At 35.9% G+C, this 23,492-nt stretch overlaps 1 protein-coding gene across 1 annotated transcript in view; it reads left to right on the top strand.

The window, feature by feature from the left end:
• Sema2a (Semaphorin 2a) overlaps positions 1 to 23,492 on the top strand; it is a 114,808-nt gene that overhangs the window by 5,444 nt on the left and 85,872 nt on the right. The window contains exon 2 of the mRNA XM_028300708.1: positions 2,386 to 2,666. Within this exon, the coding sequence (XP_028156509.1) occupies positions 2,465 to 2,666 (202 nt within the window). The 5' untranslated portion in view covers positions 2,386 to 2,464. The remainder of the gene's footprint in view (positions 1 to 2,385; positions 2,667 to 23,492) is intronic.

Here is a 23,492-nt window from a genome sequence, read left to right as displayed (position 1 = left end):
AATTATCATTGGGTTACCACGAAGAGTGATTTGAAATAACACAAACGCTAAACAACTTAATCAACATTTCGTTTTTATTAAAACATGGATACAATACTTAGAAGTTCTCGGTTTGCATAATTTATGCTTTATAAAGACGTTACACCTAGTTATATGTAAATTCAATTTCTCATTATAATGTTAATGATATTGTTAAAGTCAATAGCAATTAATTAGTTGGATGAATTACCTGTCAAAAATCTTGATAAGTTTAAACAACACCATCCACATCAAGATAAATATCACCACACTTAACAAAGCTAAAGCACAATGATGTGACTTCATATCAAAATATAGGTACTCCAAATAATTTCAACGACCATTTTTCATTTTGCAATATGAATGCCCCGTACCACGTTCTCATGATCCCCAAGGATACAAACAAAATAAAAAAGAGTGAACCTTGCTTCCCTTTAAGTAGAATTTGAAAGTAGGGGGACTTAAAATATTTACTGGGAAGATCTGCTGTCAATTGAACAAAAATCACTCATGCGATAAACCGCTGCCATTAATCATTTCATATAAATTTTGTAACCCTACATCATGAGATGTCATCTGGTGATACTGCTTTGGTTTACAAAGCGAACACGCGTATATGCTATTTATGAGAATCGCAATTTACAAAAAATAAGTATTTTTACTGTATAAAATCAAATTGTGTAAAGAAAAGTGGAGATAAATATTGTAATATTTGAGCACAGCTGTAATCTCGCTAAAATAAAAAGTAGCACTCTGATGGATGCAAAAAAGCTTATCATGCTGGATCATAATCTATCCCGCTAAGTACATGAAATAACAAACCAAATCTACTCGTGATATTTGCATATCAAATAAGTAATACATCCAAACAACTCAACCCCTTTCACATTCCCTTTTTTGAAGTTGTTATCTATTTAATTCATCTCTGGACTCTTTCAAGGGTCGCCCTGACCGCATTCAGCGAAAGATATCGGTCACATGACGAAGGATCGGTCTCTGAGGCTCAGGTTAAATTTACCAGAAGACATTTATTTATTCGCTGATATCCAGGATAATCATCTCCACGGGTAACTGGGTAACGATTAAGGTCATCGCGTTGATAAAGCTCCCTCCACCCTAACAGATGGCGACAAAATCCAACAAAGTTATCTCCAAAATTCAATTTTAATGTGAAAAAATATGCGGGTGTTTTAATTAGTGTGTATTAAAGCTATCTGTGGAGTTAATCAAACGGGAATGGCGTAGGTTCAACCGGTTATAGGGATGGGGATGGCTCGACGGCAGTATGTTGGAAAGGTTTAATCTTGGCAATATCCATTTGAGGTGAAAACGAGAAATCCTTATTGTGGCAATTAAAAACGAAATACATTTTCTGTGTAACGGGTTAAAGGGTGGTCGATGGTCGTATGTGCCCCTGTTGCACATCGCATGTGGTTTCCATTACGGAGGTGTGCTTAATGCGGCGCTCGTAATGGTCCTCGCAGCCATTACGCGTCCCCACAACATACTACTTTTTAATACAAAATCTACAAGCAAAAATTGTCTTTCTCCATTTCGAAATGGGCGTATGTCGACTGGCGTTTTTTTCACTTCCCCATAATTTCGTTTTATTGGTTCTATTATATTTCTATTCGGGGCACAATTGCCGGAGCATTTGCTACCGACATTTTGCTTTGTTGTTTTTCCTCGTGCAGTGCAACGGTTGCGTTTATTATATTGACCTTTATCCAATAAATCATTGCAAATTGCAATCACAGCGTCATGTTTATTTTCAATAGTACTTACAATATTATGAATAGTAAAAAATGACGTTCTTTTATTTACTTTTAGGTAATAATCATGAATCATAATTTTTGTACAAATATTCACAAGGCTTGAAAAAACTCTGTCCATTCTTTAAAAATCTCAAGCTTTTATTTTAGGCGTCTGCTAAAATAGCGTTTTTCACTATCTAAAACCTCAATTCCCTGTTAAACAATATCAAGCATGTATGTTAACACATTAATTTGTACACTGCGTCACGATTATAAAATTTATTATGCCTCAGAATCGCGTGTGGGTTTTTGTATTTAGCGCACGGCCGTCACTCAGACCGAAATTAGGCCTAACTTTAGGCCTACGCCGTAACACGCTCGCGTTCAAAAACTTTCTTTTAGGCCATTCCTTTTAACTTTTCACCTTTTTACTTTACCTCATAGAAAATACTTTAGCGAAGAGCAAAGAATTTTAAGTGTATAAAAAGGTTAGGTAAAAATTGGCGACGCCTCAGTGAAGATTTTAAATTAAAAATACAACGATAAAATGACACTGGAGTTTTTTGGAGCTTGAGGATACGAAATACTGACGTCATTTGTTTTTCTTTTGCAGAAAATTCGCAAAAATGATTACGGAAAATTAACTTACAGACTTGTAAAGTACTTTTTGTGTAGTGTAAAAGTGTTCTGAGATGTTCTCTCTTCGGACTATGGATACGTTGGCGGTTGTGGTCCGGTGGTGCCTGTTCCTGCTAGTCGGACTAGGATGGCAGGTTCAGTCCCAAACAGTGCAACAAACATCTATAGTGGACAATTCATACAATTTTTACTTTGAACAACCGTGCTGTACAGGGACAGTTCCAAAGAGCAAATATCATACACGGCACAGGCGAGGTAAGATTTTGTTTTTATTATTATGTGAGTAAGCATAGATTGAAATAATTCTTTCATTTTTAGCTTTCAACGCTTTTGAATCACCTGAAATTTTGATAAAAGCAAAAGCATTTTATCGAAATCTCGACCTATTTCTCAATTTTGATTTAAAATATCTAAAAGATAGGTCAATACTCTTCTTAGATCAAACACTTCTTAACTTAATAATTAATTAGTGCAGTGATCCAAGCTTCATACTCAGCAATTATCAAATCTATTTGTGAATTATATTTTCTTTTCTTAGTCATATTCGTACAACAACCTGAACTGATACAGTCACGACCAAATACTCACACATGGGCACGTATCACAAACACACCGGCATTAAATACACTTTGAAGGGTACATGACGCACTGCGAGACGGATATACAAATATCTGGGAGAACGAAAGAGACGGCAGATTCCTTTTGTTTCAAGCCCCCCAGAGATGATGCCGCGAGTTAAGACTTTTAATACAGTAGTAGTTAGCATTCCTGTTGCAACTGCGTATGCAGCTATCAGAATTATATCCATTCTATTATGGACTTTATATGAATGCAAATAAATGCTATTTGCTTGAGATTATTGTGTAACTAAATTCTACATCTTAAAAATAAGGTTTCCTTAATCCTTTAACATTTAAGCTGTATGTTGTTTTAAAATTGACGCTAGTATTATATCTCTTCAAATGTATAAAATTCAATAAAAGTTAAAATTTTGAAACATTCTGTTCCAAGAATTGCAAGTGAGCAAATATTCGGTGAAGCTTTAATTAGTAATTAATAAAACAATCTGAAGCCTTCAAAGTTCAAGTCAGACGGCCAGTAAGTAGGCTTCTTATTAATAAATTCTCTCTAAACAGATTAAAAACCTTTTGGATAAAAACAAGTATAGACACAGATGCTTAAAGTTACCAAATTATGTATTTTGGATTCTCCCATGTATTTCTTTACCCGGTTGCCCAAAGAAATATTATAATGATTGAATTTCTGAATTTAGGCTGTCTTTCATGATCATAACCCTTAAAGCTTGGTGAAAATATCAAAACCTAAACAACAAAATGTAACTACTTTATTACCTTGACTCCAAAAATAAGATGCCACAATGTATAAATCAAGCAATGAGATTTTATGAGAAGAATTCGATTATTCAAAAGTAAATGGTCAATTAGACTAAATTCTCACCTGTAAAATTACCTAAAAGAAAAACCGTAAATACACCGCATTCTCTGCATAATTTTGAGAGAAGCGGTCATCCAGAACGCAATATTAATATTAAACTACGTCATACTGTTACCTTTTCTTCTACATAAGGTGAGACAATTTATAACACAGTAAATGTTAAGCTTATTGATTTAGGGCAATTTAAAATTCCAAAAAATCTTTCATAAGTTGGTCAAACAGATTAAATTACCTATTTTCAAGTTAACTATAACAAAAACGATCCACCGGTAAAACCACCGCATTCCTAAAATCCTATGCATAATTTTGAGAGAAGCGGTCATCCTGACCGCACTATTAATGTTAACCGCTTCCATTAAATACTGCGTTTGCAGAGCCCTAATGAATTCAGAAACTTCTGCCATTAAGCCTCGTTAAACTTAATGAAAATCCACTAATACAACATTCAGCATATACCCATTAATATCCAAAACCGCTTTATTAATCGGTTATTATGTTTCATGACTGTTTTTGTGTTAATCTAAACGTTTGGATTTCAATTACCTGCTTGTATACCTTTCTTGCAAATAAAAAGTTTTCTATTCTATTCTATTCTATTCTATTCAATTTCTGTTTTCATGGGTTGATTTTGAGTGTTTCCTATGCTTAAATTATTTTACTGAGGGCCGAGTGTGAGTTTACATTAAACGCGCTCACTGTGAGCGCGTATAAAAATGACATTAAATGTATGACGAATTGTACAGTCTCTAGCGGAATCTTTGAAGAACAAAAATTTTCATACATTTTTTTAACGCGCTCAACTTTGTAGCCATACCTAAATATATTACGTTGAATACATAGTACATCGAGTCGTAGGGATGAAGCCGTTCAGAAAAATCGAATAATCCTTTAATTCGATGCATTTGTGCAATCCAGTCGATCCGTAAAAAGGTGTCCGATTCGAATTCGCGAGAATCGTTCTCCCCCGTCCCGGGTCGGCGGCGAACGTCATCAATCGCGTCAATCACGGATGTTTTCGAATAGCAAAACCGATTATCGGGCGTATTAAGTCGGTTATTGTTATCGACAGACCCGTCCGTCCGACCGTGAAGTAGATTAGGGACATCATAATAATGCCATATTTTTGGTGTCAGCTGCACGCATCACATGCACGCCTTATTTTTTGCCGTTTTCCTTGAAATCTGCTCGGTTCATTTTGGCCCGCATATTGCGATACGCTCTGGAGTTTAAATTTTGAAGTGGATTAAGGCGGAATTGCAAATCCCCCAACGCAGTTCCTTACAAATTGAAGTCGGATAATCGAACATTTGATTTTTACTATGATTGGAATGCTTATTAACTCGATTTAATTTAGTGTTAACTATAGATATTAAAATACGTAGTATTAATTCTTTTCTTAGACTAGGTACATTAAAAAAAAGAACGATCTTAAATTGCTGATGATCAGGCGTTATTGTGGTCAAATGCATGCCTACTTCTGCATAAAAAATGTTGCTATTATAAATCAATCATACTGTTAGTTTCGTTTTATGAACAAGAAAGAAAATTAGATTAAAATAAAATAATAAAAGTACATACATAACTATAAACTAGATAACTTGTTGTCCCGCTAATGACAATTTAAGTTCACCCAAACCGAGCCACTCACCGTCATACATCGTCAAATGGACGCAGAAAGTAAAACTAGCGGTCATTATGTCGCTAATTACAAGGGTCAAGCCTTGAACGCTCGGGACTGAATAAGTTTGGGACGATTCTTTGCCATTTACCCTGGACATAAGCCTGGGAGAACAGACAGTCATCTATCAACACTTTGCTACAACGCTTTAGAAACATTGACTAAATAGGCGAGTAATGAGGTGTTAGATATTAGCTTGGTTTGCCATACAAGAGCTATGAGAGAGCCGCGCTTTGAAAGCTCATAAAAATATAAAATGGACATGTACCAAGTACCTACTGTAGAGCACATAGAATCATTTTTATAAATCTTGATAAAAACTACAAAAAAAATCTTTTGGCATGCTAAGTTCAAAGTGCAAATCCACGTAGCCCAATTTTTTCTACGTGATTATTCTTCGCGGCGTGGCTATAAGAATACAAATCGATGTTACTTTAAACTCGAAAAAATGTTTACACTTTTACATTAGAGTAATACTTATCTACAGGGGAGGTAGCTCGACTAATGTCCATTCTGGGACACCCTGTATATACCTAATCGTCAATTACAGTATATTATGTACTTATAGTTTTACATTAGCTTTCAAAGTCGCCATATCGTTAGTTTCTATACAGTGAGTTGGCTGTCCAATTTGTGAGAGGTCATGTCCATCCTGGCCTGTCATTAGAGGGCAATGTTTAACAAAACTTGTCCGTCGCTGAATAGCGTATAATGAAAGGGTTGCAATGTTACGTACATGACGAATGCGTGCGCTAGAGCGGGCTTTATTGCAAGAGTGATAATGCCGCTTTTCTAGAGTAATTTCAACTTTTTTCCGCCATGAAAGTTAGGATTTTCCGCTGAATCATGTTAAACACTATGCCTACATTCTGGCCGAGTTAAAACGCTGCACAAACTTAATAATAATAAAATCATTATTTGGTAAAATCAAAACAGTACTTTTACATTGTATTTTACTCCGATTCGTTTTTCCTAAAAAAAACTTAGCATCTTTTTTATGTTTCTCTCAAATAAAGGCTAGCTTTTTCATCTAGCAAACAGAAGTAAAAACTAGAAATGCAGTCAAATAGTAGAAAGAAACAAAGAATTGTCGAAAACTGTTTAACGAGTCTTTTGTAAACTTAAGAAGCCATGAACTCGAGTGGCCGCGGCCGGACGAGAAGCAAATGTCCATGCGGTGGACGGAACAAAAAAGATGGCAAGAACGACTGCTTTCATTATTTTGAGGTTCCGTAGGTTTTAAATGCACAGTCATCAATTTTCAGCTCCATTTCTTATCACATGCTTGAGTTTCAATCGTGTATTATCATTAGTGACCAATTTATCGGAGAGTTGAAGTTGAGCCATACGTAATAAGTTACTGAAATATGTTTTAAAGTATTACGTTACTAAAGAAACTCATTTATTTATTATAATAATTCCATTATTCACTCAATAGAATGTCAAAATAAATTCCCAAGGAGATCAAATTCATAAACCGCATTTCTTGTTAACCACATATTGTTCTAGTTTCTCAAGTGCGCAAGAATATTTGTAATGAGATATTTTATAATGCTAGTGATCCAATTTTAAGCGAAACGACAGGTGTTATAAAGTTTAGTAGTTTTTCAAAAACGTTGCGGAACCTTAAAAACTGCAGACCGAATTGAAAGAAAGAGCTCACTCAGCCGGCTAAGGTTGAAAAAGGAAAAAACACACAATACGCAAGACGGTACAAGCTTTGACCATTGACCACAACTCATTTGAGCTCTCGCTCGGCTCTACAAATGAGAGCGATGAATTTTTAAGATCGACGGTTTTGTCGCGCGGCCCCGATCTCATCGTGTTTTAGGATTGTTTTGATTCAAAGATATCTGAGCAGTGTTCTTGTCACTCCAATTTGTATTGAAGCCAAGAAAATTTTAAATATAATGCTAGCGTTGAGGTTTATCCTTAAAACTGTAAATGTTTCTAATATCATATGGGCTTCGAATGGACATGACATGCATTGATTGAACCAACGCCTTATTTTTCGGTCGATGATCCAGTATAAAAAGAATTTTCGAGTGACTGACAAGACCTTTATTCTATCAATAATACCTTTCTGTTAATTACATAGTTATACAAACTAATTAGCTCCCAATTAAGTCTATCAAAGAGTAAACCGATTTTGTCACGCATATTGGTTGTTTCAAAGGGTACAATAATGTCAGCATGCAGAAATGGAGCAAAAGTGACACGCCAAACTCAAACTAGAAATCAACCCACCTACACACTCTATTTTTATCTACATATTCAAGATGTCTGCAATTCTACACGTTGTTCCACACCTGTATTGCCAAGGGTGCGTTTAGTGTGGGCGCTTTCATCCCCGACTCACGTTACCACTATAGAAGTTACGAACAATTCTCCAAGGGAGATGACATTACTTATTTCGAATAGGTACAAAACATTTTGGCGAAAATTTGGTCACGTACGCGTGGGGAGTCCCATATCGCATCTTGAAACCATAGCGATTGTCCATTGTAGTCTCTCAGGACAAAGGGTTGAGGACACGCAGCCTTACCTTCGTCAAAACGGTGCTCGGAATCAAACGGCCAGGTACCCATTATAAGGATGTGCGTATCTATCCGGTTCAATTTCTCGGGACAATGATCGGAACACATTAGGCTGTAAATGAATGCTTGCGTAAACTTTTTGCACTAGACCGCATCGATAAAGGTCCAAATGATGACATTATTGTGTTAGTAGATTTACAGAAAGATTTCCATCTCTCATTTCCATAACTGCGACTGTATGATCTTCAGTATCATCACTTATACTTATCACAGACCGAAAGAAAAAAAAAACCTACTGAACTGGATTGAATTTGCATTGGGCTTGCAACGAAATTAATCAGATGACAATAAAAGATGTTACTGGAATCATACATGATTGAAATTAACTCATCGAAGTAATATAAGAGTAATAAATGCCTATCACTTGATAAGCTTTACCTAACTACCTTACGTTCGGTTTTTTTACTATTGTCACATTTCTTTCAAAGTTTACACATTTTATTTCATGAGCTTTGTAGCTGACGTACTACAGATCCACACTATTAAAATCAAATTGGCACATGCACATCCCTATTTCTGATTCCCGATTTAGACGTTATGTAAGACGAAGCTGCCCTTTACACTTCAGAGATTTCAAACAAGAGTTATTAGTGTAGAAGCCTATTTTCGAGAGTGATTGTTCGTAGCGGACTATAAATGTCGTGTATTCGACTGGATATATACATACGTAATGATATAAAATATGTTTTCTTAACTAGTGACGCCCACGACTTCGTTTGCATGAAATGTAAAACCTTAATCTCCCCAATATCCATTCATGTTAATAAATTATGACTTACGTTAGTCTGATGTAAGAGTAAGTTTGTTTTTATGCCCACGGCTAAATTTGTATGTATAATATCGATCTATCTATCTTAAAACGGACGAGTAAAAATATCCAATTCAGCCAATATAGGTACATGCATTATGGATTTCCGCGGGTTGTAAACGAGCCATTGTGGATAATATGTTGTTGACGAAACTGCAATGATAACGACGCGAAATATATGCCCGCACTGCCCGTGCAAATTTTATACTATTTATCGATATGAAATAAAACGCTCTAACATTTTATTCGATACGTCTCTATTGAAAACCATGTATTTCATCGTTATTTAAAACGTAAGCTAAGATTTTTTTAATATATCAACTTGCCTACGATTTTATTCAATAACTGAATATAATTCAGATGGCAACAAAGTTATGCTATTTAAGCTCTATTACTACTACTTCTAAGTTATATCAGTTTATTAGCTACATATTAATTTCACCTCGCTTAGATGATTACTTAGTTAGATTAGTCATCTATGCAAGTAATACTATACCTAGGTACCGTTAAATGTTAAAAAGATATTCGATAAGTTAATTTACAGGTCCTTACAACGATAAATAAACTTTTTAGTAATTATTAATGATTTACCGCCACGAAATTTAAATCAAATTCAAACATAAATGCCCCAATTAGTTACAGAAAATTTGTTTCATTACGAACGCTGCGTGCATTAAGCTCCAGGCGCAATGAAATTTGTCGATAACTTCAATTTAACGCGAAATGTTATTGCCAACAAATTAATGAAATTATTTTAATTTCGGAACAAACATAAACGTACCAAAGTTAAAATTTGTCAGCTCGGAAACAATCACGGAATCGGTTAATTAATACACGCTGCGGCTGATTGGTGTTTTTATAAACAAAATCATCATGTAAACTACTAATTAACCGTTTCAATTTGGATTATTGGGAGTAAATCACGCCATGTCAAGTTTGCTTTGTAGATAAAATTGTGTAGTAGGCCAAATTGTATAATTGTTAATTATTTTATTCCCATTATCCCTGGTTTTAACCTTCAATACATAGATCTTGGCCTTGTATGTACACTGGATTGCATTTTAGACTACTTATACCAAATAATAAAATCCAGACCAGTAATGAAGTTTCACAATGAAACATTACCACTGTACATCACTGGGAATGAGATAAAACAATACTTATTATTTAAGTTCTAAAAAACTGTTAAGTCTCGTTAAAAAGATAGCTGAAAATGTAAATAAAATAATCACAATTCTACTAACGCTTCAAAATGTAAAATCTAGTAAATAATAAAATCATCTTTCGCTCCAAAATATCGTTTGTTGTGTCTACGCTCGTAGGCTACTCACATGGGATTAATTTCCTGTCTATAAATTTTACAACGGCAAGATCCAAATTAAATTTTCCCTACTTAATCTCCTTTGCCGATGGGACCTTCGTACAGAGCTTTAACTGCATTACGTTACTTTGTTCTGTCTAAAGCAGCGCTGGACAACCTTTAACCTTTTTTTAAAAATGTTTTTGATTATTGTGACGTAGAAATCTTGAGATTTAACTTTTTGTGATGTTTACAAGTTGAATATTCTGACTAGTCGCTTTTCTGTTATCTAAATTACATTATATTTAATAGATTTTTTGCAATCTTAAATCAAGTTTATATAAATGTAAATAATTTCATCATGCAACAGTTTTTACATTTATTAGAAGCTATTTGATAATCCTATTTTCCTTGCTTCGATATTGAGTAACTTTAAATAAGATTCCAAAGTTTTGCTGCGGGTAAATTTTTAATTATTTTGGCTATATATTACATAAATAATATATAGAAATAATAACAATTACAAGAGTATCTAAACCTCTTTACCGCTCCAAGCCTTTAGTTACAGCAATATCATCCTCGCCAACGATCCGCGTTAAAACAATTGCGTTGTCGGAATCTCCGAATACCACTCATAAAACACTCATCGCACCGCTGACGTCTGCCATCCATTGTTGGTGGGGCATCAAAATTCTTGCTGTCTGGGAAATTTCAGCCTTTGTGGGGAATGCCCGAACGGCGAAAGCCCGCAAGTTACTTACTTTACTTAATCTCCGCACCGCTCTTTGTGTTCCAGTACTTCCAGTCATCAATACTTTCGGAGATTGCACCTAGAGTGAGTTCTGCAGACGATTCGTGCTCCATTATATCGGGGTAACACGACGAGGACTTTGTCCGGATTTTTATTTTATTGTTCCGCGAGTTGCTGGGAGATGAAGCGAGTCGTTACGTTCTATGAAACTTAGTTGTTAGTAAAACGAACGAACAATCTGTTTAGAAACTTCCTATCGAGGTTATGGAGTTGAGAATTACTCTTTTCCACTGATTAAAATTGAATTACTTTACAATTAATAAGAAAATGTTACACACAGTTAATAGAAATAAAACATCACTAAATTCATTGATACTGTAACTGTAAGTACCTATGATGTGGCTGTGATACCTTGTCTATCCACAGTAAATGTACTTAATTATAACTATCAGCGTTACCCTTCTAGATAATAGTTCTTTTTAAAACTTTTAATACATTCCTTAGAGTCATTCTACTAATTGAAGTAAACTCAAATGAAAGTATAAACCCTAATGCAAGTATAAAAAGACATCTCAAATCTGGGCTAAACCACACTTACGCTTGATAGAATTTTTAAAACCTCTCTGTGGCATGAGTCAGATGTCTAACTAAATCCTTCTTTTAAAAGAATTACATTTGCGGAGTGGCTTAGAAGAAAGGTGTCAGCCAGAGCTGAATATGTACAATGTAACCCCCTACAGTGTAAAATGTAAAAACAGTGTTCTTATTTAGTTCCCTGCGCCTGCGGCAGAGTAGGGTAAACTACAAGAGTGTATGTTTATTTGTTATATCTTATTTATGTTTTTTTTTTTGCAAAGTTTCATCTGCCCCCAGTAACTAATTGTTAGGTATTACACAAGAAAATGACCTAATACCTACCTACGTATAGGTTAGCAATGCTGCAATGTTGATTTCAAGTTTTAACAAAAAAACATTGATGTAATATAATTTATTCCAGTGAAAATGTAAAAACAAGTGAATAAATAAAAAGAACTGAATTACTTTCAACAATACTAGATACCTAAGGGACAGACAATGATACACGAAAGTCAAAAGCTTACAGATAATTTTAGCGGTGACCTAAGTCCAATTTAACAATTAAAAACAATAAGGGCCTTTCAAACAAACAAGTCTAAGCCATGATTACAAAAAGTTTATTTTAAATAATAAATTTGATTGCTTGACATTATTTTAAGTGAAATAAAGTGTCTTGATTTTGTGATGCGCAATAATACCTAGTTTGAATAAAAAATAGTCCAATTTGAAACCAAACTAAACTATAGTGACAGTTACATTGTAACTTAAATTACACGTTTGTACAACTTTCAAAAGACAAGTAAGTAAGTAACTTACAAAGTTATTCATATTGATAACGATAAAAAACTAGATTTAATAATCGACAACTTTGAAATTTCCACCGAGCAACTCTAGCCCATCTTTATGCCAGTAATGGAAGCGACCCCACCAAAGTGCTATGATATAATAGTAAATCTTACTTGCACCAGCTTGTCGCGGACTTTCCCTTAAAATTTCGTTTGCAGCGAATAATGGAATAAGTTTAATTAGTTTCCTGTGAGGAGTCCTAGTCTTAATTAAGCTTTGGTTTCAGGCATAATGCGAGAGGTTTGTTTGTTACTGACGCTTACTGTTTCTATTAATCCTATGGTGCCTATGCATTTGTTGGTGCTCCATTGCTTTTGTTCAACTTAGGACAACATTAAATTGTACGTGATTTGTTGCTATTGATTACAGTACAATAATGTATGTATTTACTTTTCATTTAAAGCTCAGTTGACTGCTAAGTTACTTAGGCTGAGATGCACCACCTTACTTTAACTTTGACAAATGTCAAAAATCTGTAAAATTTCATACAAAAAGCACCGGTTATTGTTATTTTACGGTTAAAATAAGGTGATGCAACTAAGCCTTTGATTAAGTTTTTTTTCTTCTTCTTTATTAATAACTCTGTAAAATATTTATAAGTACAACTTTTAACAATACAACGCCACTATTTTCAGTAATAAAAAAATATATTCATGAACTTTTAAGTAAAAACAAATATATTTTATTCATCGTAAGTGTGGGGATTAACGCTTTAACAATGCTCTTTTTGTTTCAATGCCCAAATATCGTGTTAAAACAATTTAAGCAGTTAAGTCTCGCACTGAACAATACCAGTCAATACTGGTGTCGGCTTTACGACTGCAATCCGCTTTCGTCCGTGGGTAATTCGATCCTATCCCGATCCTTTTTGTTTTCGGCCGTTGCGCCTTTAGTTTCGTCCTGACAACTTTATTCGTGCACTTTAAGCTCGAGTACTAAGACTGCATTTCAAATGACTCTTTTTTTGGGATTTTAAAGGTAACTCTACGCTGCAAGCTGCGAATGTTCGCGTCTTTATTGACACTTCCCATCAAAACATACGTGGTTCTATAGAGCTGTTATCAAAGGCCTCGGTTCTAACACGCAATTTCATTGTTCTTTTCTTTTTCGCTTTCACATACGCGGATTTTAGAATAAAGAAAACTGTCTCCGGTCCATCAGCGGTTCAGCAATTTTAAATTTGACAGGTACAGAACGTACCTCTTTAAGATTAACACTCATCAAGGTGAACCTTGATAGGAATGACGTCACAGGTGCATCATGTGTGGTTGAAATAGATACGGTTTTGATTGAAAATTCAAATGTGTCGATTAAATAGAGGCCAGGAAATAAGCCATTAAAATATTTTAGGCTAATACTCCAATCGTTTCAAGCCGCAATATCCCAATCAAAGAGTGCATTGATTAACGCTGCAATAAATTCCAATTTCCATTCTATTAGTCAACAAATGGCACATCACAAACTGTCACCCGCAAAGCAAATATGAAATCCAAATTAATGGTCGCAATGATTTTTGTTTGCCCAAAACGCTCTCTCATAGGAAATCAGTTAACCGAGCGTTTTCATTCAATTCGTGCATTAAACATCGATCTCGACTGCATTATCCGTACGTTTACGATCATCGATATAAATCGTCAGATATCGGTGCCATAAAACAAACCGCGGGATTACCGATTTAAATTCGTCGATAGCAAAGCAGTTAAAGGGCCCTTTTATAAATTAACGACGCCAATTTCCCTAATGACATTGTAAAAGGAAAGTTTACGATTAACGATTTCGATTTTCACGACTGTATCGTAGCGTTTAAGGTATCGATGTGCTGTTGATACAAGGTGCACGACCCTAGTGCGGTTTTGAATCTGCGAGCCGTGCATTAGTGATTAATTGAATTTTAAGTGATTCATTCATAAACTAGTGATATCACTTTATTCCACTAGTGATTATAAAAATTAATGAGATTCCTCTTCCTCAACCGAGATTATTTATACTTATCATCTTAATTTTAACAATTTAGATACCACAGCCGTCTTTTTATCTCTTAGAAATCAATTAGACACTATTTGGTAATAACATTTATTTTTCAAAAGTTATACACAAATATCAACGTTATACCGATACCAAATCCTCGATTACTTTAATTAGGAAACTTTATCGAGTTATAATCGAAAAGAATCCCACCGTTTCATTAAATTAAAGGTTGTCCCCCGATACAAATACATAACGGCAGTCATGCCAGTCCCAAATTATATTAGTTTATTGTTATTCTTTTTTACTTTGTTCCCCCAAACTAACGTAAATTGGCTTGGGATCACGCTAGTATAACGGTAAACTGTGCTATTGGATTGCCTCTGTAATAGTGTTTTATGTGTCGGCCTGAGTATTTTTCGGTTTTATTAAGCTCACGAAATCCTTTTAGTGGGAAACCGAATTTGGGCTAATCTCAGAACAAATGTCGTTGAATTGCGGTATTCAATTATTTTGGCAATTCTGAGAGTATTGTTTTTTGTTCTGGTGAAACAATAGTTTTGATGAATAGATAAAGGATAAGTAAACTAACTAATACTGAGGATAGTAGGAAAGAAACAATAGCGAGGCAACTTAGGTACGAATAACTCTTGCCTAACTTAGTAGATGAAGAAGATTGTTTCAGTAACTAAATAGTTTTAGAAGATTTCTTCAGATTCTATTTCTTTCTATTTATTACTAGCTGTGCCCGCTACTTCGTACGCGGGAAAACCCGTTTTCGCAACATTTTTCATTTTTGCTCTGCACCTATTACTCGTAGCGTGGTGATGGCCTTAGCCTTCCTCAATAATTGGGCTATCTAACACTGAAAGAATTTTTCAAATCGGAGTAGTTCCTGAGATTAGCGCGTTCAAGTAAAAAAACAAACAAACTCTTCAGCTTTATAATATTAGTATAGATTGAACTCGCCATCGTTATGTCGGACCAAATTTCAGTAAACTCAAAATTTTATTTATCTTTGTGTTATTTTGCAACAAAAATAAATATAATATGATGTGATCTAATTAGAAGATTTAGTAATTACCTATTTAATCTTAAGCCCGCATCGTCTGACTTTGACAGGCTTCGCTCAACCACAGACTTAACCTGATAATGCTCTAATCTATTGTACCACTAATAAAGGGGTCATTGTTTCTCGATCCGCGACAATCGAAATCAATCGAGAATCGGAATCGGTTATCGAGTGCCCTCGCACGTAGCACCACTAGAACGTAGTTGTGCGGGACACACGTCTATTCCTACTCGGTCCCATCAATTCGGTAGATTGGATAATTGAGTGCCTTTCAACTCGATCGGACTCTTCGAGTAGACAGATTTTTAGCGGACTACTCGATACTAATGTTGAGTTGCACCACCTTACCGTAACAGACTTTTGACGTTTGTTAAAGTAAGATGGTGCAATCCAGCTTACCCAGCATAAATACACATTAAATACATTAATTTCATATAAATTTTCATTGCCATAAAAATTTCCACTCTCATGATTTATAATAGAAAATATAAGCAGTAGAATTCATATCAAATGTTGTATTTGATTGTCGAATCGCTCAAGCAATGCGAAACGTATAATGTATTTGAATTTACCTCACAATTCACTTAACTAATGTTTGATGATACAAACCTTGTATTCAAAATCGTATTGTTGTTACGCAAACATTCATTCTGCCTAACCGCCTCACTATTGAGGCTGAAATTCACGTTGAATGGATCATGAAATTATTTACCACTGAGTCCATTTTATTGTTTACCTGTGTGATCCGTAATCAACGCTTGTTGTGAACTATCAGATTGTTTAGATAATTACGCGAATTTCACTACACCCAATCAAAATAAATTTACCACAATGCTTGAACATTAAAATAATTTCGTGAAACTAATTATTCGGTGAGTTATGTGATAATCACCGCTAATTTGCGTTATAGAAAATGATTAATGTTATCTAGTGGACTGTAACAAATCAACTGTCAGACTTTATGAGCCGCTAAAGGAGTCCGACTTGATTTCATTCAACCAATGGCTCAAAGTGAAAATAGATTTAAGAGAAAAACAAAAAGTTATCCAGCTGGATTGTTGTTGTTACTTTGTGTATTTATAGCTGTATACTTACAAGCACACCAGACTACACACTTATCAAAATTTTATTGGTAAATAACCCCATTTAGATTTAGAAGGACTACGAAGATTATTACTAAGTACTTAAAAAATGTAATTAATAACGGATGACATTCTGAATCGCGGAAAAAGCTAGTTTAAATAAAAAAAATATCGAAATTCTTAAACCCTTCCAATGATAAGATTAAGAAAAGACTTGCCTTCCCTGCCGTAAGTTGATATTAGAAAAATTGCTAACAAAAATACCAGTTCAAGCGATCCCTTTAATCCACTTTTATTAACATCTTTCGTTTTATCTTCAGACTCAAATATTTAAATGTAAATATAATTTCTTCGTCCCGACCATTTAAAGGGAAAGAAAGAAAAACACCAAAGTATAACCGCTGTAGTCAATTACGAAGCTTAAAAATATCGTTGGTATTTTTCGTTGTAATACGGAAAGAAGGGTTCTCAATCCTTTAAACCGCTCGAAACAACTTAAGATTCGTTCGCATTAAACCTACGAAATCTGCGCCTTTGGATCTGTTTTTTACAAGTGGCTTACCACTTCACTAACCCTGAATATTTCAGGCGTTTTGTTAATAACCTAATCCTCGTTTTTTCCTCAGCTCGGACTCGGAGGGAAGTCGGCATTCACCGTTAACAGTTTCATGATTAATGACTGAAAACTCTTTGATGGCTTTTTAATTAGAGCTAAAATAGGGGTGTAATACTCGGGCGCACGGCGGAGCGGTCCCGGGAAGGTTGTTGCGGCCGCGGCGAGCTATATTTCATAAGGGGAGCGCGGCTTCGAATTTGCAAGGCTAATAAATTGCGGAATACCTAGGTCTTATTGGCTCAACGCTTAATCGTTCGGGCGGCACTGGACTATTTTTCCCCGAGTCCCGACTCAGCTTCGTCTTTGTTACTGTCGCTATTGGAAAGTTGAATGCTAAACGTGTTCTTACCTTTGTGCTTGGGGCGAAGCGTTTACTTATCGACAACACAGGAATGAATTTCTAACTTTGCATTACAAATTTATTTCCTCCAGCCGGGAGGCTCGCCTTTCAGATTATTCCCATTCGTCAGTGAAAATGACGATTAATATTCAATATGAACAGCCTATTTGAGTGATTGTTTTTGCTCGCCGGTACAGATCGAGATCGGCTTTGAACAATGAAATATTATTAATTGGAAGAAATTGTTTGTGTTCGTTTTCCGATTTCAAGAAATAAATGTTTGAGTCGTGATTAAATATTAAGATTGTGAACTTTGATTAATGAATTCGTAATTGTTAATATTGTTTAGGAACCCTTTTACATACATTTACATAGAATCTGGTGAAAGATAAATGTTACCCTTTATGAATGGTTTTACCACCAAAGGAATTGGCACTGTTTACTTTAGAATAATAATACAAGTATTTGATTAATTCAAATTATAACTTAGTTACTGATGTTAAGCAGCTCTATAGCATCTACCTTCAACTATTTCTGTGTTCGAATTTCCGAGAAAATTCTTACCTATTTCCAATAATTTGTAAATGACACGCGTTGCCGTCGATATCTCTAAGCTGACAGCGGCAATAAAACTATTAGAGCATCGACAGTTGAACAGACTCGAAACGTGCTCAGTTTGCGAACAGCGATCCCTTACCCGATACACAACACCATTTATTGTTTCTTTGATTTGCGTAATGTTTCCGAAATGTATCGATGCCAGCAAACGCCTTAGCCCTGGTTGCCGGCGGCAACGTTTTCCAAAGTCACGAATTTCTCGCGAGGGTGCTGCCCGAAAATATTCCTATTAAGGTTGGAGCCTTGAAAACAATGACTTGTCAGAAAGTCGGGCTAAGCAGTCACTTGAAGCAATTAGCACAAACAAAACATTTTTATGCGGCCCGAGTTTGGGTTGAGGCAATCTTGCGACCGAGTCATGGGCGCATTTGCATAAGAAGATTTGGGTCCCTTCGTTTTAAACAAATCATAGGCCGGTGTGACTTGAGGAAATGAAGTTACAATTGAAATACCAGTTTTTGTTAGCTTTGAAATCATGTAAAATATCAGTTGACTAAACAAGATTATAAGTAAAGAGCAAAGTCTTGCTTTAATAATTCATAAATGTAGTTCTTTAAAATTGTGAACTTCTTTTACGCTATAAAATAGCTAATACTTTATTATTAATACGATGTTGTAAATACCTTTGTAATGAACACCTCTTTAGGTACACAGATCGCCAAAGTTGTTAAATGTTAATACCGTTATTAGTGCGAGCAAACAAAGCACTAGCCAACTTGAGCTAAACAGTCGGTCAGCGCCACTTTGTCTTGCCGTGTATTCTAAAATCCCAAGCACACATTTGCATTGGGCGCAGATGGTCCGGTGACGCCGTTCGTGATATATAACGCTTATTGGGAACAAACTTTTAATTGCCTGCAAATCCCCTATCGCCGTGCTTGATGTATTGTGTATTATGTATTTCGCGAAAGTCTGTAATAATTCATCTGACGAGGCGATGTTCTGGAATCGTTACGCTTTTGTTATTCATTTTTAATATTTACAGCCTCTAATTTACCTTGAACAATATAAGTATGTAATTTGTTACGAAGAAATGTATCGTATTCTAATTTAGCTGGTACTATAACTTTAACGTGACTTACATTTGATGATCTTTAACTTAAGAATCTTTTCTTCATGCTAAATGAATACAAATTTTAAAACTGCCTCCCAAAATGTCACCACTGGTAGATAGAGCAATTATATTCCCATTACCAAACAAAATATGAAGTCACGAGCGGACCTCTGTTCAAGCAATTTGCCTAAGCTCCTGGTAAAATGTTTTCCTTTTGGAAACTCACACAAAACAATTTCTCACAGAGTCGGCTCTGTCCATTTGGTATCCAGACGAGTAAGTTCAACTACAAACAATAGTTAGGCAACAAAGAAAGTTGTGGAGCACTGAGCGGCACTGTGACCACTATGTTGCTCTACTGGCGCTATAATCTGTGTACAGTGCCGGTCTTAACCCGTGTTCCTCGGATACAAAATGCGGTGTTATGTTTGGCAATATTGTTAGGCCCCGTGAGCGATGTGTTTTGTTTTCTTTCTTCATTGTAGACTGTTTTGATGAGATTTTTCTTGTGCAGAGACGATGTTCCTAAAATTGCCTCTTCGCAGAATGATGTCACAGAGGACCTTGTATGCTCATAGTTTAGAGGAGTTAGAATTTTTAAGCTGCTTTATTGAGTAGTTTAGTAAGAGCGAGCACACAAATAAAGGTGATATTGTGTGATCATTTTTCCTGAATAAAAGAGGTAGAATATTTTTACCCACATTTCTGGTCATATCTCGGCCAGAGAAAATAGTACCTACTATACGACTACGACAGTATATTTTTAAAGATTGCATTTGATACACAATTTTAGAATAGTCTGTGTATCTATATCTCTACCTCGTTCATTAACTCCCTCAATTAAATTAAGATAGAGTTTTCTTCATTTATCGCGTTGATTCTTCACTGACTTTATCGGGTCCCGCTAAGTGTTTTCGCATCGGTGCAGTACGTGCGGTGATTTATCTGCGCCCACGAGGCGTGAAGCAAACGGACTGCCCCACCGGCTAGATATATGACGCAGCCGCAAGTAAGTAGAGGGCGCCACCTTCCATCACGGCAGATACGCAGCGTGCGCACACGTCCGAATTCTTGATAAGGACAGCTGAATGATATAGAGCATAAGGCGATCACGAAGTGTAATTTTGGAAATATTTATTTTGCCTTCCTTTAATTCCATATTAATGAGTCCAAAAAAAAACAAAGTAATGCCTTGAGGCATCCTCCTTTAGTTGGCCTTTGAGGTAAACAGGAAAAAAATAGTTTGGGGGTGCTTGGTTGGTCCACCTGCTACTTACATGTTTGACGCAGCGGCAAGAAAGTAGAGGGCGCCAATTTCCATCACGGAAGATATGATAAGGACAGCTAAATGAAATAGGGCCTAGCCTTCACAAGGTGTAATAAAATTCGTACCTTCTATTCGTATGCAGTAGACCGAACTCAATGAAACTAGACACTCGAGTCGACCTAGCAAATTACTAGAGACGATAGTTTTTAAACATAAAATGCACTTCACTTTGCACTCAAAGTTAAAGCGGCCTTACTCAATATTCATTCGTTAGTTGGCGGATTGTCACTGAACGCATTAGGTGCGGCGCCGCCGGCCCCGGTCTTGGCTTGCGGTTGAAGTCTGCCCAAATTCCACGTCCCCCGACCTGTCATTGCAAACCGGCGATTAGTCAAGTGCTAAGTGCCACTTTCCGATTGTTTTTCTCTTTGCAACCGTCGGAAACTGTAATTTATGCGACTTTACAGTTCCACTCCGGCGAAATTTGCAATCGTCGAGGATCCCAGGGCAAAACCGAAGGTTTATTTATGGGACGCAGAGTTAACTTCTGAACTAAAAGTTCTGTAGCGGTCGCCAACCTTTTTTTGTTTGTAGTTGTTACCGGCTCAGAGGAATAAACTGTTCTGCGTGCTCATATATCTTTGCGTCTAAGGGCTTTTTGCTCGTAGCGCATTCAATTTGCTCACAGTAATTGGAAATTTTCCAATCCTAGTTTACTGGCATAACGCTGGGTTGCCATGAGAACTTAAATGACATGTCAAAAGTTCCAAGTGCGAAACACAAAAGATATTTCAAATTGAATAACGGTATTTTTAGAGTTTTCAAAATTGTCTTTTACACACTTGACTTCACACAAGTTTAGAATCTTGAAGGAGAAGGTGTAAACTGAAAACTGCCAAGTAAATCTAGAGCATCCCTTGTTTTGTGCAATGTTTGTGTTGTGTATTGACAATCAATCGCGAAAGAGGTCCAAACAAACACGCCGTGATTGCTCTAAGGAAGCTCCACGTCCGTGTTTGAGTAATCCTCGGCTTTTGCCTTTGATTAGCTCCAGAAAAAGGAAACTTGAGAACCGGGTCATACAGATTGTGTTTGCTATACCCGTCCCGGTGAATTAGATTAAGAACATACGAAGTTATTTCAAGATCTATATATTGAAGCTCCACGGGGTTCGAGAATCGACTCGATTAAATATTTACTAGCGTAGGTACAAGTCTTAGTAATAAATAGTAATTTAAGCTGATAATGGTTGCTGTCTAGAAATGCTGCTACGTTTACTATAATTATTTGCAGACATAGAATGGGTTATTAAATAATTATAGGTGCTTTATAACAAGGCAGCTGTTGTTGTACGATAAATGCTTTCTAAAGTCTAGAATTATAATTAATTATTAAATTGGGGTTGTTCTACTAGATTGTAGTCTGAACCTCACATAATAAGTACAAGTAAAATTATAAGAAATTTTATTTTTCTAAATATTCACCTGAGTTAAATAAGTAACATTATTTGTCAAGTGGTCATGAATATTAAAAGATGGCAATAACTTTATCTCCAGACATAGCAATCATGAGATGCCTATGGTCAGTAGAGGTCATCTTGCCCTGTGGCTGAAATGTTGATAATGATGATTATAGTAATCCCGCGTATCCCATAACCTTTGCCAAATTTTTAGACAATAAATCCATTCCAGCTTTTTATGATAACAGTAGTATGCTGGTCTACTCAACACTTCACTTCCAAGTCCTAGAAGGGCGTCACTCTTCCTCGAGCCTTCGCTTCTGTGCTTCTGACCTCTGATTTCTTCTTCTTAGTCGGGCACTCTTGTCAGAGTGGTCGTGGTTGCGCTGACGAGGTTCATGGTGGGGTGATGTCATCTCCGAGGGTAGCTCTCCTGGCGATGTGCTTCCATTCCTCTGATTTATGCCCCTCTTTACTGTCAAAGTGGCGATTAGCGCCCAGCTGCTGGATTATAAAATTGTCATGATAATAATGTCGTTTCTCTACTAAAAATATTTTCGTGCAAAATGTATACAATAACCTACACTACACCTACATGACTGTGTGTTTTGTCTGTAAATAGAATACTGGAACTAATTCCTGTGGTCACTTTTGTGTACAACTAAATTAATTTTGAGATAGTAGTACCTATCAAAAGCCTATTCAGGTATCACTAACCAAAGCTATTTTTAGTTTTACCTAAAGTTTATTTTCGTATCTCTACAATGCCAATTGACTCAAATTTAGGACCAAACTTATAAATATCGTTCTAAATATTTTTCAACGGTAAAAGTGACGAATCGCCTGGTGACACTGAAGTTTAGTTTCACAAGATTAAAATCACTTTCTTGTACAACCAGTTTTGTACAAGGGTCATTTTAATACGTTTCTACCCACTAAATCTTGACCGGGGATGGGATGTTTCCCTGCTCCCTCTTGTTTTTTCACCCGCCGGCATATTTTTGTAGCCATCACTCTGTGTAGACTATTCCCAATTACAATCGATCTACAATGTGTTACACACCCTAAAATAACAAGTTTTATTATAGTTTTTATTGAGTAGATTATATTGAAGATTTAGATTTTTAGACAGATATTTTTTTCCAAAACTTGTGTCACATAAGTACGTACATCCAAAATGGCTGCCCTTTGTAATAAAGTACATATAAATGCTGTGAGCACATTATGTTGTATCTGAACACATCGTAGTTACGCTTGAAATATAAAAGAGTTGAGAGCTTAGATCCTCCCACCTCTCAGAGGCAACAATTAAAACACGAGGGCCTAGGGAACGGGGGCGAAAACTACTGAGTGGAAGCAATACAGCTCTTTTAAGGTACCTTCCTTTTAGTTCAGTAAATAGGCATTATGTAAATTATGTGTCGTCACGTCGCGACGCAGCGACAATTACGCCTTTATGGTTCGCGCATTTATTTTTCTGAAGGGGTTAGTTTGCGGATGCGATGAGGCTGTTTGAAGCGGTAGAAACTCATCGTTAACGATCATTCTCACTTTTAATGAACCCAGAAAACGAGTGAACATACTTTTATTGACTAAG

This window comes from Ostrinia furnacalis, unplaced genomic scaffold, assembly GCF_004193835.3.
Source record: "Ostrinia furnacalis isolate ACB-3 unplaced genomic scaffold, ASM419383v2 OfSCF0780, whole genome shotgun sequence".
In the NCBI taxonomy this organism is placed as follows: domain Eukaryota; kingdom Metazoa; phylum Arthropoda; class Insecta; order Lepidoptera; family Crambidae; genus Ostrinia; species Ostrinia furnacalis.
This window is presented reverse-complemented; position numbering and strand designations above follow the sequence as displayed.